At 47.0% G+C, this 12958-nt stretch overlaps 1 protein-coding gene across 1 annotated transcript in view; it reads right to left on the reverse strand.

Moving 5' to 3' along the window:
* The window catches only part of paip1 (poly(A) binding protein interacting protein 1), a 58190-nt gene that overhangs the window by 7925 nt on the left and 37307 nt on the right, over positions 1 to 12958 (reverse strand). The window contains exon 9 of the mRNA XM_038805945.1: positions 3494 to 3548. Within this exon, the coding sequence (XP_038661873.1) occupies positions 3494 to 3548 (55 nt within the window). The remainder of the gene's footprint in view (positions 1 to 3493; positions 3549 to 12958) is intronic.

Raw genomic sequence — 12958 nt, forward strand, 5'->3', positions numbered from 1 at the left:
ACCCTGAAGGTACAGTACATGAGTAATTTGAGACTTCACTTGTGCGAGTGTAGCGTGCTTGGAAGAGGCAGATGAATTTCAGACATATGATTCCCAAATCTCTCACGTACTGGAGGTTTTCCTCACTTCATGTCTGAGCAATTGAGATTGATTGCTGTGATCAGTCAATCACTTGACTACCAGGATAATCGGTCGAGGAATTTCTAGATTACATGTGTGCAACAGCTGCAAACTTAATACATTTTATACTTTCCGTTTGTGGCACCCATATTTTCAAATTCACCAAACAAAACTCAACTATTTACCATTCACTAAATTAAACAGTCAAATGTGATGCTTGGAACGATCAACGGTTCACATGGATACACATTTCATTCAAATTTTATTATTTAGAATTTACTGACAGAATAAAAGAACAAAATTTCCCTCCTCTCATATTCGAGAGTGGAGCATGGTTTACCACTACGAAAGCATCAAATTGGGAAAGTTCAAGAGCAGTTTCACCAAACATTTAGAATTCAGTGATCAAACTTTGCAGGAAATAGGTAACCTAAGCTTCTTTGCAGCCTTTCACTTAAAAGTTGATGCAGACGCAAAGGACAAATGAAGGTTAGAATACGATACTGGTTTAGGAGAGATGAAGAAGCTTCTTACGCTGTTAGTAATTGGAATGATAATCGGTTAGCGTCTGTGAGGTGTTATAGAAGTAGGGTTAGAAGGTTTACACAGCCCTTGCAATATTTTTGGCTCTCTTCAGAAAGGTTATGAAACAATGCTTAACTTGCAATTCTTTGTGACTGCCAGCGTCTACTACCTCTCACACATGCCGTTGGATTTAGAGAGAAGGTTAAGTAGGGCAAGAGGTGCAGCAGCCTGGATGAAGGTTTCATAGAATCTTGACAATGCAGAATGCAGCCATTTGGCCCATTGAGTCAGCACTGTCTCTCTGAAAGAGCATTCTGCCGTACCCCCATAACCTTACGCATTTTCCCTCTTCAGACAGCAATCCAACTTCCCTTTGAATAACTCGATCAATCTGCCCCCACCATCCTCTCAGGAAGTTTGTTCCAGACACAACCACCCTGAGTGAAAACATTTTTCCTCCCATCACTTTTGCTGCTTTTGAACCTGTGCTCTCTAATTCTTGATGCTGTGATTATGTTATTATTGGATCCAGAGGCACATGAACAGAAAATAGGAAAAGGCCTTTTGGCCCTTCAGGTCTACTCCTCCATTCAATATCATGGCTGATCCTCAATCTTATCATCATACTCCTGCTCTATCCCCATACACCCTGACACCTTTAGTTTAGAAATAGATCTCCTTCTGAAATATATTCTGTGACTTGACCTCCACAGCCATCTGCAGTAGAGAATTCCACAGATTCACTCGTGAAGAAGTATCCCCTCATCTGTGTCGTAAATGGCCTCTCTCCTGAGACTGTGACACCAGGTGTGCTCTCACCAAGACCCTGTTTAAATGCAGTACGGCATCCTTGCTACTACACGAGAGTCCTCTTCCAATGAAGGCCAACATACCATTTGCCTTCCCAACTGCTTGCTGTACCTGTGTGCTTGCTTTTAGTGACAGGCCTGGATCAATGACCTGGAGACACGAGTTCAAAATCTACCATGGCAGCTGTGGAATTTAAATTCAATCTAGAATATGACAAAAAGCTAGTGCCCATAATGAAACTATCAGATTGTTGTAATGAAATGAAATGAAAATCGCTTATTGTCACGAATAGGCTTCAATTAAGTTACTGTGAAAAGCCCCTAGTCGCCACATTCCGGCGCCTGTTCGGGGAGGCTGTTACGGGAATCGAACCGTGCTGCTGGCCTGCCTTGGTCTGCTTTCAAAGCCAGCAATTTAGCCCAGTGTGCTAAACAGCCCCTTGTAATAGGCCATCTAGTTCATTAATACCCTTTAGAAAAGGAAACGGCCCTCACCTAGTCTGGCCTGTCGGCAGCTTTAGACCCATAACATTGTATTCAATTGAAATGACGTACTCAGTAGTATTTAAAATGGCAGCTCATCATTACCATTGCCAGGGCAATTAGGAATGAGCAATAAATGTTGACCGGGTCAGCAACTCCCACATCCTGTGAATGAGTAACAAAGAAGTAAAGAATGCTTTACTGATTTAGGAGAATTTCGCTCGCTCGCCCCTTGAAGAGGATGGTTCATGCTTCTCTTCACTTGCACAGGGACTGGCCCTCAATCTGCTGGGCATCATAGCTGAGCCTCATCACTCAATGTCCACACAAGTGCACTTGCACCACTCACCACCACCAGGCAATGAGGAGGATCAAAAAGCCTGGACAATTGCTAATTCCCCCCTTTGCTCAACTGTAATGCCATACTGCCAACACAGCCGGGGTTGGTCAACAGCAACAACCAAGGTCCATCCCTGACCCGTTCTTCAGCCAGAAAGTATCGGTGCGGATATATCCTGAAATAGGCACTTGATGCCTACGAAATGCAAGGAGCAGAATGGAAGAGATGGGTTAAAGATCAGGTTTTTCCCCATCAAATCATCCGGGAACACAAGCTGGCTGTCAACCCATCAAACCCTGCTGGCCAAAGTACTTTATATACAGATGAGGAAATTAAAGAGATGGAGGAGCCAGTTAGTTCAGTTGGTTAGATGGTAAGTGTGTGGATCAGATTAGTTTGGTTCCTATTCCGACTGAGTAGTCAGCTCGGGCCTGTCTCCTCACTACCCATAGCAAAAATCATGCCGTTTTGCTGCGGTTTAACCGCCAAGAGTCTGACTTTAGGCAGAGTTCTCAAGGTGATGACGATAAAGACAAACATTTCTTCACTGGTGGGAGACTCCAGTTTCAGAAGACACAACCATAACATCACAGACAGGGCAGCGGTGTTAGGAAATGATCCTTCACATAAAGGGTGGTAGAGGTGTGGTACTCTCTCCTGCAAAAAGCAGTTGATGCCAGATCAATGAATAACTTTAACTTTGAGATGCACAGATTTTTATCAGACAAGTCCAGATAGGTACATGCAGTTAAGATAAAGATCAGTCATCATCTGACTGATCAAGAGTGTTAATGGCCTCTTGTTCCTGTGTGATGTCCTATTTCCTTGCCTTTCCCCAAATTGCTTTCCTGTAAACTAGCAATTCCCTTCTAAATGGCTCAATAGTTGCCTATGTCTTCACAATCCTTTATGGAAGAAGGTTTTTCTAGATTGGCTCTTAACTGGCAGCATTATCTCAGATTCCCCTACGAGAGGAAAGATCCCATCTTACTCTATCCGTCAATTCCATCGATTTAAACTGTTATTCCGTGCAAACCGGAGTCCTGTAGGACCCAGTAAAATACAGCAGCTACCTGGTACCCAGCTGGATTGTCTGGTCTGTCCCAGGAAAAAGGGAAATCCCTTCTCAAGCCCCGTTCCATCGTGCCATTTAAAGAGGAGGGAAGGGATCAGGATGTGAAAAATAACAGACTCATTCTGACCCTAAAGGACTAACCTGGGTCTGCTGGAGTGAGAGGGATACCCTCTGCTGAATAAAATACAGGCTCATTCTGTAAATTAAAACATAATAAAATGTTACACATTACTACACACGATTCACACAAATTCAACATTAGCTATATCAGGTTAATTTAGTGGTATCATTTTCATTGGAGTTTTTGCTCTGGTTCTCGTGATCAACCTACAGATCGGGAGCAAATGCTTTACAGAAATTCTGTTTGGTTATTAATACATGACACCACCCACATGTATTTAAGCAGCTCCTCAATCAGTAAAATGTTAGCTTAATAATAATTGTCACAAGTAGGCTAGGGCAGCACAGTGACGCAGTGGGTAGCACTGCTGCTTCACGGCGCCAAGATCCCAGGTTCGATCCCGGCCACTGTCCGTGCGGAGTTTGCACATTCGCCCTGTGTTTGGGTGGGTTTCGCCCCCCACAACCCAAAGATGTGCAGGGTAGGTGGATTGGTCACGCTAAATTGTTCCTTAATTAGAAAAAGTGAATTGGGTACTCTAAATTTAAAAAAGAAATTGTCACAAGTAGGCTTACATTAACACTACCACTTAGACTGTGCATACAATGGTGCAAGGCTAGGTGGCTACACTGTTAAATTGACACATTTATATTACAGGGGTGCAGCCAACAGGAGTTAAATTCTGTCAGTGAAAAGGGGATGTATTTATCTATGGAGCCACACAGCCTTGCTGGGTTTACAAAGTTAGTGCTGCAATTTTGAAATTTTCAAGCTAGGAAATCTTCCCTTCCTCAATTAGCCACCATTTATGACCAAAGTATTTTGGTGCACCAACTTGTCATCACAATTCTTGGTGCACCCCATGTTGGTGATCTATTGCACTGTGTAATTACATATTGTTATGCCCCTGCAAGTTAATGGCCGAAGACACCTGCAAAGGTTTCTAATTCGATGAGCAGGTACACCAAGCCCAGTGAAGACATCCATCAGGATCCAAGATCCATTTCCCAGAGGAAATGAAATCTCTGAACAAAATGGAGCTCACTGGACTGATGTATATGAGGTGTGACATACATGAGCATTTTCAATATGCCAAAGCTCACGGATTGAAGCCCCGATACAGAGACCTAGAGATGACTGCCCACCTTCTCACTCTCTATAATGCTCTAACTTTTAATTCACTAACAGGGGCTGTGAGCTCAGGTGGAGTATTTGGAGAGCCGAGAGAAAAGATATTTAGTCTATCAAGCCAAATTGCCCCACTGGGGTATTTGTTAGCCTTTTATAATACCCAAAATCTTAGGCTAATTTCCACACCTCCACAGAGACTCTTCCAGCCTTCATAGTAAACCCACCAAGTACCAGTATTCTAGGCCCACTCTGCAGCTTAGGCCAACTGGACTCATCGTGATGCCATCAACACAGCAGTACATTGCACTGGGACAAATGTCCTCACGTTGAGGTTCATCAGTGTTAGGGAAGGGCGAGACTAAATTAGCAGGGGGATGGACTTGGGAGCCCTTGTTCACGATTCTTTCAAGGTAAACGTGCAGGTTCAGTCGTCAGTTAGGAAGGCAAATGCAATGTTAGCATTCATGTCGAGAGGAAAAGAATACAAGACCAGGGATGTACTTCTGAGGCTGTATATGGCTCTGGTCAGAGAGCATTTGGAGTTTTGTGAGCAGTTTTCGGCCCTGTATCTATAACAATAATCTTTATTGTCACAAGTTGGCTTACATTAACACTGCAATGAAGTTACTTTGAAAATCCCCTAGTCGCCACATTCCGGCGCCTGTTCGGGTACACGGAGGGAGAATTCAGAATGTCCAATTCATCTAACAGCACGTCTTTCGGGACTTGTGGAGGAAACCGGAGCAGCACCCGGAGGAAACCCACGCAGACACGGGGAGAACGTGCAGACTCTGCACAGACAGTGCCCCAAGGCGGGAATCGAACCCGGGTCCCTGGTGCTGTGAAGCCACAGTGCTAACCACTGTGCTTCCATAACATAACATGGAACGTGGTGACTTTTAAGGGCAGGGAACAATGCTTTACGACGCTGGAGGAGGCGGACCACTCAGTCAAGAGGCATGGGCCGAGGGAGTGCTAATGTTGGGAATTTTTCTGTCTTTTGGACTTTTTAATGATGGTGAGTGGGGTTCTGGCAGAGGCGTTGATTGTTTTAGTTTATGTATATGTGCCCAATTGGGACAACACACTTTGTTAAGCTGTTAGCACCCATCCCGGAGTTGGATTCACAACAGCTGATAATGGGGGATGATTTTACTTGTGTATTGGACCCCATAGCAGGTAGGTCTAGCCCCAAGTCAATGGTTAGGTCAGGAATGAGAAAGGATCTGGGGGTATTTATGGACAAGTTTTGGGGGGGGGGGGGGGGGGGGGGGGGGGGTATCGGTGGAGGTTTAGGCATCTGGGAGGGAGTACTCCTTCTTCTCCCATGTACATCAGGTAGTTTCTTTGTGGTGGGGAAAGCGATGCTGTTGGGCGGCACGGAGGCGGAATACACAGGTATAGTAATTTCGCACCATGTGCGACATTATGTGGGTGTGAGGTTCGAAACAGGACGGATGCAGAGGCCAGGGTGGAGATTTGATGCAGCGCTCCTGGCTGATAAAACGTTCTGCGAAAAGTGGTATTGACGTTAAAGAATTATGTGAGCTTAATCAGAAACGAGATGTCGCCTCTACATTCTGGGGGGCATGAAGGTGGTGGCTGGTGGTTCGGGGGGGGGGGGGGGTTATTGCTTACAGGGCCAACAGGGATGAAGTTGAGGAGAGCACAGGTTCGTGGAGGTTATTGTAGAGGTGGATCGGAGGAACTCGGGGGCCCCGTTGAGGCAGAAAGGAAGAAACTGCAGGGTAGTTTAACGTATTGACAATAGGGAAGGAAGTCGTTCAAGGGGGGTTCAGTACAAGTATGGGGAGAAAACTAGTCGGCTGCCAATCCATCAGTTGAGGCGACAGGCGGATGCACGGGCATTTGTGCAGGTGATGGAAGGTGACGACACTGGAAAATGCAATGAAGTATTTGAGGCCTTCCATCGGGAAGGCCGATGTACAAATCGAAGCCCTGGGTGGAGGATATGGAGCATTTTCTGGATGGGTTGGGTGTTTCCCAAGGTGGAGAATAGGAAGAGTCAGGGATTGGAGGAGATAGTGGAGTTGGAGGAGATAGTGGAGTGTGTGGGGTTGGTCTAATCGGGGAAGGCACTGGAGCCAAATGGTTGTCCGGTAAATTTAATAAATACTTTTTGGCAGCGTTGGCGCCCCATCTACTGGATACGTAGAATAAATGGTTGCTGGCCGTGCTTACACAGGTTTCTATTTCTTTGATCCCAAAGGACGATAAAGACCTGACAGAGTGTGGAGCTTACAGGCCCATCTTCCTACTGAATACATATGTGAAGGTAATCCCTGCTGATTACACCTGTGGGAAGTGCACCCATCTCCAGCTCCTCAGAAACCGCGTTAGGGAACTGGAGCTGGAGTTGGATGAACTTCAGATCATTCGGGAGGCAGAGGTGGTCATAGATTGAAGCTTCAGGGATGCAGTTACTCCGAAGAATGAAGATAGATGGGTGACGGTGAGAGGAAGTACAGGGATCCCCTGTGGTCGTTCCCCTTAGAAACAAGTATACCGCTGTGGATACTGGTGCGGGGGGGGGGGGGGGGGGGGGGGGGGGGGTTTACCAGGGGTAAGCCATAGGGTACAGGTCTCTGGCACAGAGTCTGTCCCTGTTGCTCAGAAGGGAAAGGGGGCGAGGAGTAGAGCATTAGTCATTGGAGACTCCATAGTTAGGGAGATAGATAGGAGATTCTGTGGGAACGAGAGAGACTCGCGGTTGGTGTGTTACCTCCCAGGTGCCCGGCTCCGTGATGTCTCGGATCATGTTTTCAGGATCCTTAAGGGGGAGGGGGAGCAGCCCCAAGTCGTGGTCCAAATAGGCACCAACGACATAGGTAGGAAAAGGGATAGGGATGTAAGGCAGGAATTCAGGGAGCTACGGTGGGAACTTAGAGCTAGAACAAACAGAGTTATTATCTATGGGTTGTTACCCGTGCCAGCGAGACGAGGAATAGGGAGAGCGAGCAGTTGAACATGTGGCTACAGGGATGGTGCAGGAGGGAGGGTTTCAGATACCTGGATAATTGGGGCTCATTCTGGGGTAGGTGGGACCTCTACAAACGGGATGGTATACACCTGGACCAGAGGGGTACCAATATCCTGGGGGGGAAATTTGCTTATGCTCCTCGGGAGGGTTTAAACTAATTCAGCAGGGGGTTGGGAACCTGAACTGTAGCTCCAGTATACAGGAGGCTGAGAGTAGTGAGGTCATGAGTAAGGTTTCAAGGTTGCAGGAGTGTACCGGCAGGTAGGAAGGTAGTTTAAAGTGTGTCCACTTCAACACCAGGAACATCTGAAATAAGGTGGGTGAACTTGCAGCATGGGTTGGTACCTGGGACTTCGATGTTGTGGCCATTTCGGAGACATGGATAGAGCAGGGACAGGAATGGTTGTTGCAGATTCCGGAGTTTAGATATTTCAGTAAGCTCAGGGAAGGTGGTAAAAGAGGGGGAGGGGTGGCATTGTTAGTCAAGGACAGTATTACGGCGACAGAAAGGACGTTTGATGAGGCCTCGTCTACTGAGGTATCATGGGCTGAGGTTAGAAACAGGAAAGGAGAGGTCACCCTGTTGGGAGTTTTCTATAGGCCTCCGAAAAGTTCCAGAAATGTAGACGAAAGGATTGCAAAGATGATTCTGGATAGGAGCGAAAGTAACAGGCAAGTTGTTATGGGGACTTTAACTTTCCAAATATTGACTGGAAATAATATAGTTCGAGTACTTTAGATGGGTCCATTTTTGTCCAATGTGTGCAATTCAGTTACGTTTACTTTAGCGATGGAAAGGGATAGGTATATACCACAGGGCAAGAGTTATAGCTGGGGGAAAGGCAATTATGATGCGATGAGGCAAGACTTAGGATGCATAGGATGGGGTAGGAAACTGCAGGGGATGGGCGCAATTGAAATATGGAGCTCGTTCAAGGAACACCTACTGCGTGTCCTTGATAAGTATGTATCTGTCAGGCAGGAAGTGGTCGAGCGAGGGAACTGTGGTTTACTAAAGTAATTAAATCACTTGTCAAGAGGAAGAAGGAGGCTTATGTAAAGATGAGACGTGAAGGTTCAGTTAGGGCGCTCGAGTTACAAGTTAGCTAGGAAGGACCTAAAGAGAAAGCTAAGAAGAGCCAGGAGGGGTCATGAGAAGGCTTTGGAAGGTAGGATCAAGGATAACCCTAAAGCTTTCTATAGTTATGTCAGGAATAAAAGAATGACTAGGGTAAGAGTAGGGCCAGTCAAGGACAGTAGTGGGAAGTTGTGCTTGGAGTCCGAGGAGATAGGAGAGGTGCTAAATGCATATTTTTCGTCAGTATTCACACAGGAAAAAGACAATGTTGTCGAGGAGAATACTGAGATACAGGCTACTAGGCTAGAAGGGCTTGAGGTTCATAAGGAGGAGGTGTTAGCAATTTTGGCAAGTGTGAAAATAGATACGTCCCCTGGGCCGGATGGGATTTATCCTAGGATTCTCTGGGAAGCGAGGGAGGAGATTGCTGAGCCTTTGGCTTTAATCTTTAGGGGCTGGTTTAGCTCACTGGGCTAAATCGCTGGCTTTTAAGGCAGACCAAGCAGGCCAGCGGCACGGTTCAATTCCTGTACCAGCCTCCCCAGACAGGCGCCGGAATGTGGCGACGAGGGGCTTTTCACAGTAACTTCATTGAAGCCTACTCGTGACAATAAGCGATTTTCATTTCATTTCATTTATGTCGTCATTGTCTACAGGAATAGTGCCAGAAGACTGGAGGATAGCAAATGTTGTCCCCTTGCTCAAGAAGGGGAGTAGAGACAACCCCGGTAACTATAGACCAGTGAGCCTTACTTCTGTTGTGGGCAAAGTCTTGGAAAGGTTTATAAGAGATAGGATTTATAATCATCTAGAAAGGAATAATTTGATTAGGGATAGTCAATACAGTTTTGTGAAGGGTAGGTTGTGCCTCACAAACCTTATTGAGTTCTTTGAGAAGGTGACCAAACAGGTGGACGAGAGTAAAGCAGTTGATGTGGAGTATATGGATTTCAGTAAAGCGTTTGATAAGGTTCCCCACGGTAGGCTATTGCAGAAAATACGGAGGTATGGGATTCAGGGTGATTTAGCAGTTTGGATCAGAAATTGGCTAGCTGTAAGAAGACAGAGGGTGGTGGTTGATGGGAAATGTTCAGCCTGGAGTTCAGTTACTAGTGGTGTACCACAAGGATCTGTTTTGGGGCCACTGCTGTTTGTCATTTTTATAAATGACCTGGAGGAGGGCTTGGAGGATGGATGAGTAAATTTGCAGATGATACTAAAGTCGGTGGAGTTGTGGACAGTGTGGAAGGATGTTGCAGGTTACAGAGGGACATAGATAAGCTGCAGAGCTGGGCTGAGATGTGGCAAATGGAGTTTAATGCAGAAAAGTGTGAGGTGATTAATTTTGGAAGGAGTAACAGGAATACAGAGTACTGGGCTATTGGTAAGATTCTTGGTAGTGTGGATGAGCAGAAAGATCTCGATGTCCATGTACATAGATCCCTGAAAGTTGTTACCCAGGTTGATAGGGTTGTTAAGAAGGCGTACGGTGTGTTAGCTTTTATTGGTAGAGGGATTGAGTTTCGGAGCCATGAGGTCATGTTGCAGCTGTACAAAACTCTGGCGCGGCCGCATTTGGTCGCCGCATTATAGGAAGGATGTGGAAGCATTGGAAACGGTGCAGAGGAGATTTACCAGGATGTTGCCTGGTATGGAGGGAAGATCTTATGAGGAAAGGCTGAGGGACTTAAGGCTGTTTTCGTTAGAGAGAAGGTTAAGAGGTGACTTAATTGAGGCATATAAGATGATCAGAGGATTAGGTAGGGTGGACAGTGAGAGCCTTTTTCCTCAGATGGTGATGTCCAGCACGAGGGGACATAGCTTTAAATTGAGGGGAGATAGATAGAGGACAGATGTTAGAGGTAGGTTCTTTACTCAGAGAGTAGTAAGGGCGTGGAATGCCCTGCCTGCAGCAGTAGTGGACTCGCCAACACTAAACGCATTCAAATGGTCATTGGATAGGCATATGGATGATAAGGGAATAGTGTAGATGGGCTTTAGAGTGGTTTCACAGGTCAGCACAACATTGAGGGCCGAAGGGCCTGTACTGCGCTGTAATGTTCTATGTTCTAAGGTGCTGGCGAGGCGGTTGGAAGGATGCGTACTGGAGGTGGTCTCGGAGGACCAGACAGGGTTTGTTAAGGGGTGGCTGTTGTCGAGCAACATCAGGAGGCTGTGGAATGATCCCGTTACAGGATAGAGTGTCGGAGGTTATCATATCAATGGACGAAAATTGCTTATTGTCACGAGTAGGCTTTAATGAAGTTACTGCGAAAAGCCCCTAGTCGCCACATTCCGGCGCCTGTCCGGGGAGGCTGGTACGGGAATCGAACCGTGCTGCTGGCCTGCTTTAAAAGCCAGCGATTTAGCCTGGTGAGCAGAACGGCAGTACCTGTTCAAGAGGGAGTTCAATATGGGTTTGGAGCGAGGTTTGTTTCATGGGTATGGTTGCTGTATGCAGCCCCCATGGAGATTGTGAGGACAGACGTGATGAATTTGGGATATTTTAGGCCACATAGGGGAAGGCAGGTATGTCCACTGTTCCCGTTGTTGTTCGTGTTGGCTATCGAGCCCTTGACGACAGTGCTGCGGGCGTCTAGACAGTGGAAGGGTAACGTGAGCGGAGGTAGGGAGCAGAGGATGTGATTGTATACGGATGATTTATTACATATGTTTCAAAACCACTGGAACGCACGGGGAAAATAATGAACCTTCTTGGAAATTTGGTGCAGTTTCTGGTTATAAACTATACGTGGCGAAAAGTGAGTCGTTTCTGGTGAATGACCAGGGGGAAGAATGTGAATCTGGGAGCCCCACGATTCAAGGTGGCCAGCATAAGGTTTCTGTATCTGGGTATTCGGGTGGCCCATGACTGGGACACAATGCATAAAAGGAACCTGGCCAGTCTGGTAGAGGGATCAAAGGGGATTTGAGGAGGTGGGATGCCCTGCTGCTGTCTCTGGCAGAGGGGAGGGGGTTGGCACTCCCAAACCTGTTGGATTATTATTGGGCAGCAAATGTGGAGAAGGCGAGATGATGGTGTGGGGAGAGGGTTCAGACTGGGTGCAGTTGGAGGAGGCATCTTGTGTAGGGATGAGCTCGAGGGCTCTGGCGATGGTCCCGCTCCCGTTTTCTCTGGGTAGGCACACTAGCAGTCCCATCATTGTTTCATCGCTCAAAATATGGAATCAGTTGAGGCGGCACTTTGATATAGGACGCATGTCAGTATTGGCCCCCATATGTGGGAACCACAGGCTTATACAGGAGTTGGTATGGGGACGGGATAGAGCGGATTAGGGACCTGCTCGCAGAGGGAAGGTTCGCGGGGCTAGAGGAACAGCAGGAGGACTTTGAGTTGCCAAGGGGGAGTGAATTTAGATATTTACAGGTCCGGGATTTTACATGCAAGGAGCTGCCCTCGTTCCCTAAGCTGCCAAAGCACATACTGTTTGATATGTTAACTCCGGATGATCTGGGGGAGGGACGGATTGGGGATATTTACGGGTGGTTTGTGGAGACGGAGACTGCACCAGTGGAAGGGATAAAGCAGAAATGGGGATTGAGCTTGGGTGGGGGGATCATGGAGTGAAATAATGCACCGGATCAATTCAACCTCACCCTGTGCAAGACCATGTGAGAGATAATGGGTGGGTGGGGGTTGGTGGCAATTTCTGGGGTTTTGGTTTTGGAGCTGCTGGGGGGGTGGCGGGTTGATGTCGTGGCCGGTCCGACAGCTCTGACTGTCCGGCGGCGAATCTTACTGAATTGGAGATCAGCAACGCCGCCAGAGGTCTCGCCATGGTTGGGGGATTTGTATAAATCTTTATGGTTGGAGATGATCATATTCGCTCTCAGGGGGTTGGAGGAGGGGTATTATGTAGCGCGGAGGCCTCTTCTTTCCTTAGACCCAAAGTCTCTGGAGTGGGGCTTCAACCTACAGGCATCTGATCGAGAGGTGAAAGTGCTGCCCACTGAGCTGTGGCCAACTCCAGCTTAGGTAAGGTAGACAAAGAAAAACTCTTCCCGTTAGCTGATGGTACGAGGACTGGGGGACATAGATTGAAGAGTTTTTTTTACGCAGTGCATACTTATGAGCTGGAACCCAGGGGGTGTAGTAAAGGCAGAAACAGTGATTTCAAAAAGAAATTGGGTGGGAACTTGAAGGAAGTAAACTTGCAAGGCAACGGGATCAGGGCAGGGAGTGGGACTGAACTGCTCCGCACGGAGCCAGCTTGGATTCAATGGGCCAAACGGCCTCCTCTTGTGCCGTAAATG

Source organism: Scyliorhinus canicula, chromosome 8 (genome assembly GCF_902713615.1).
Source record: "Scyliorhinus canicula chromosome 8, sScyCan1.1, whole genome shotgun sequence".
In the NCBI taxonomy this organism is placed as follows: Eukaryota; Metazoa; Chordata; class Chondrichthyes; order Carcharhiniformes; family Scyliorhinidae; genus Scyliorhinus; species Scyliorhinus canicula.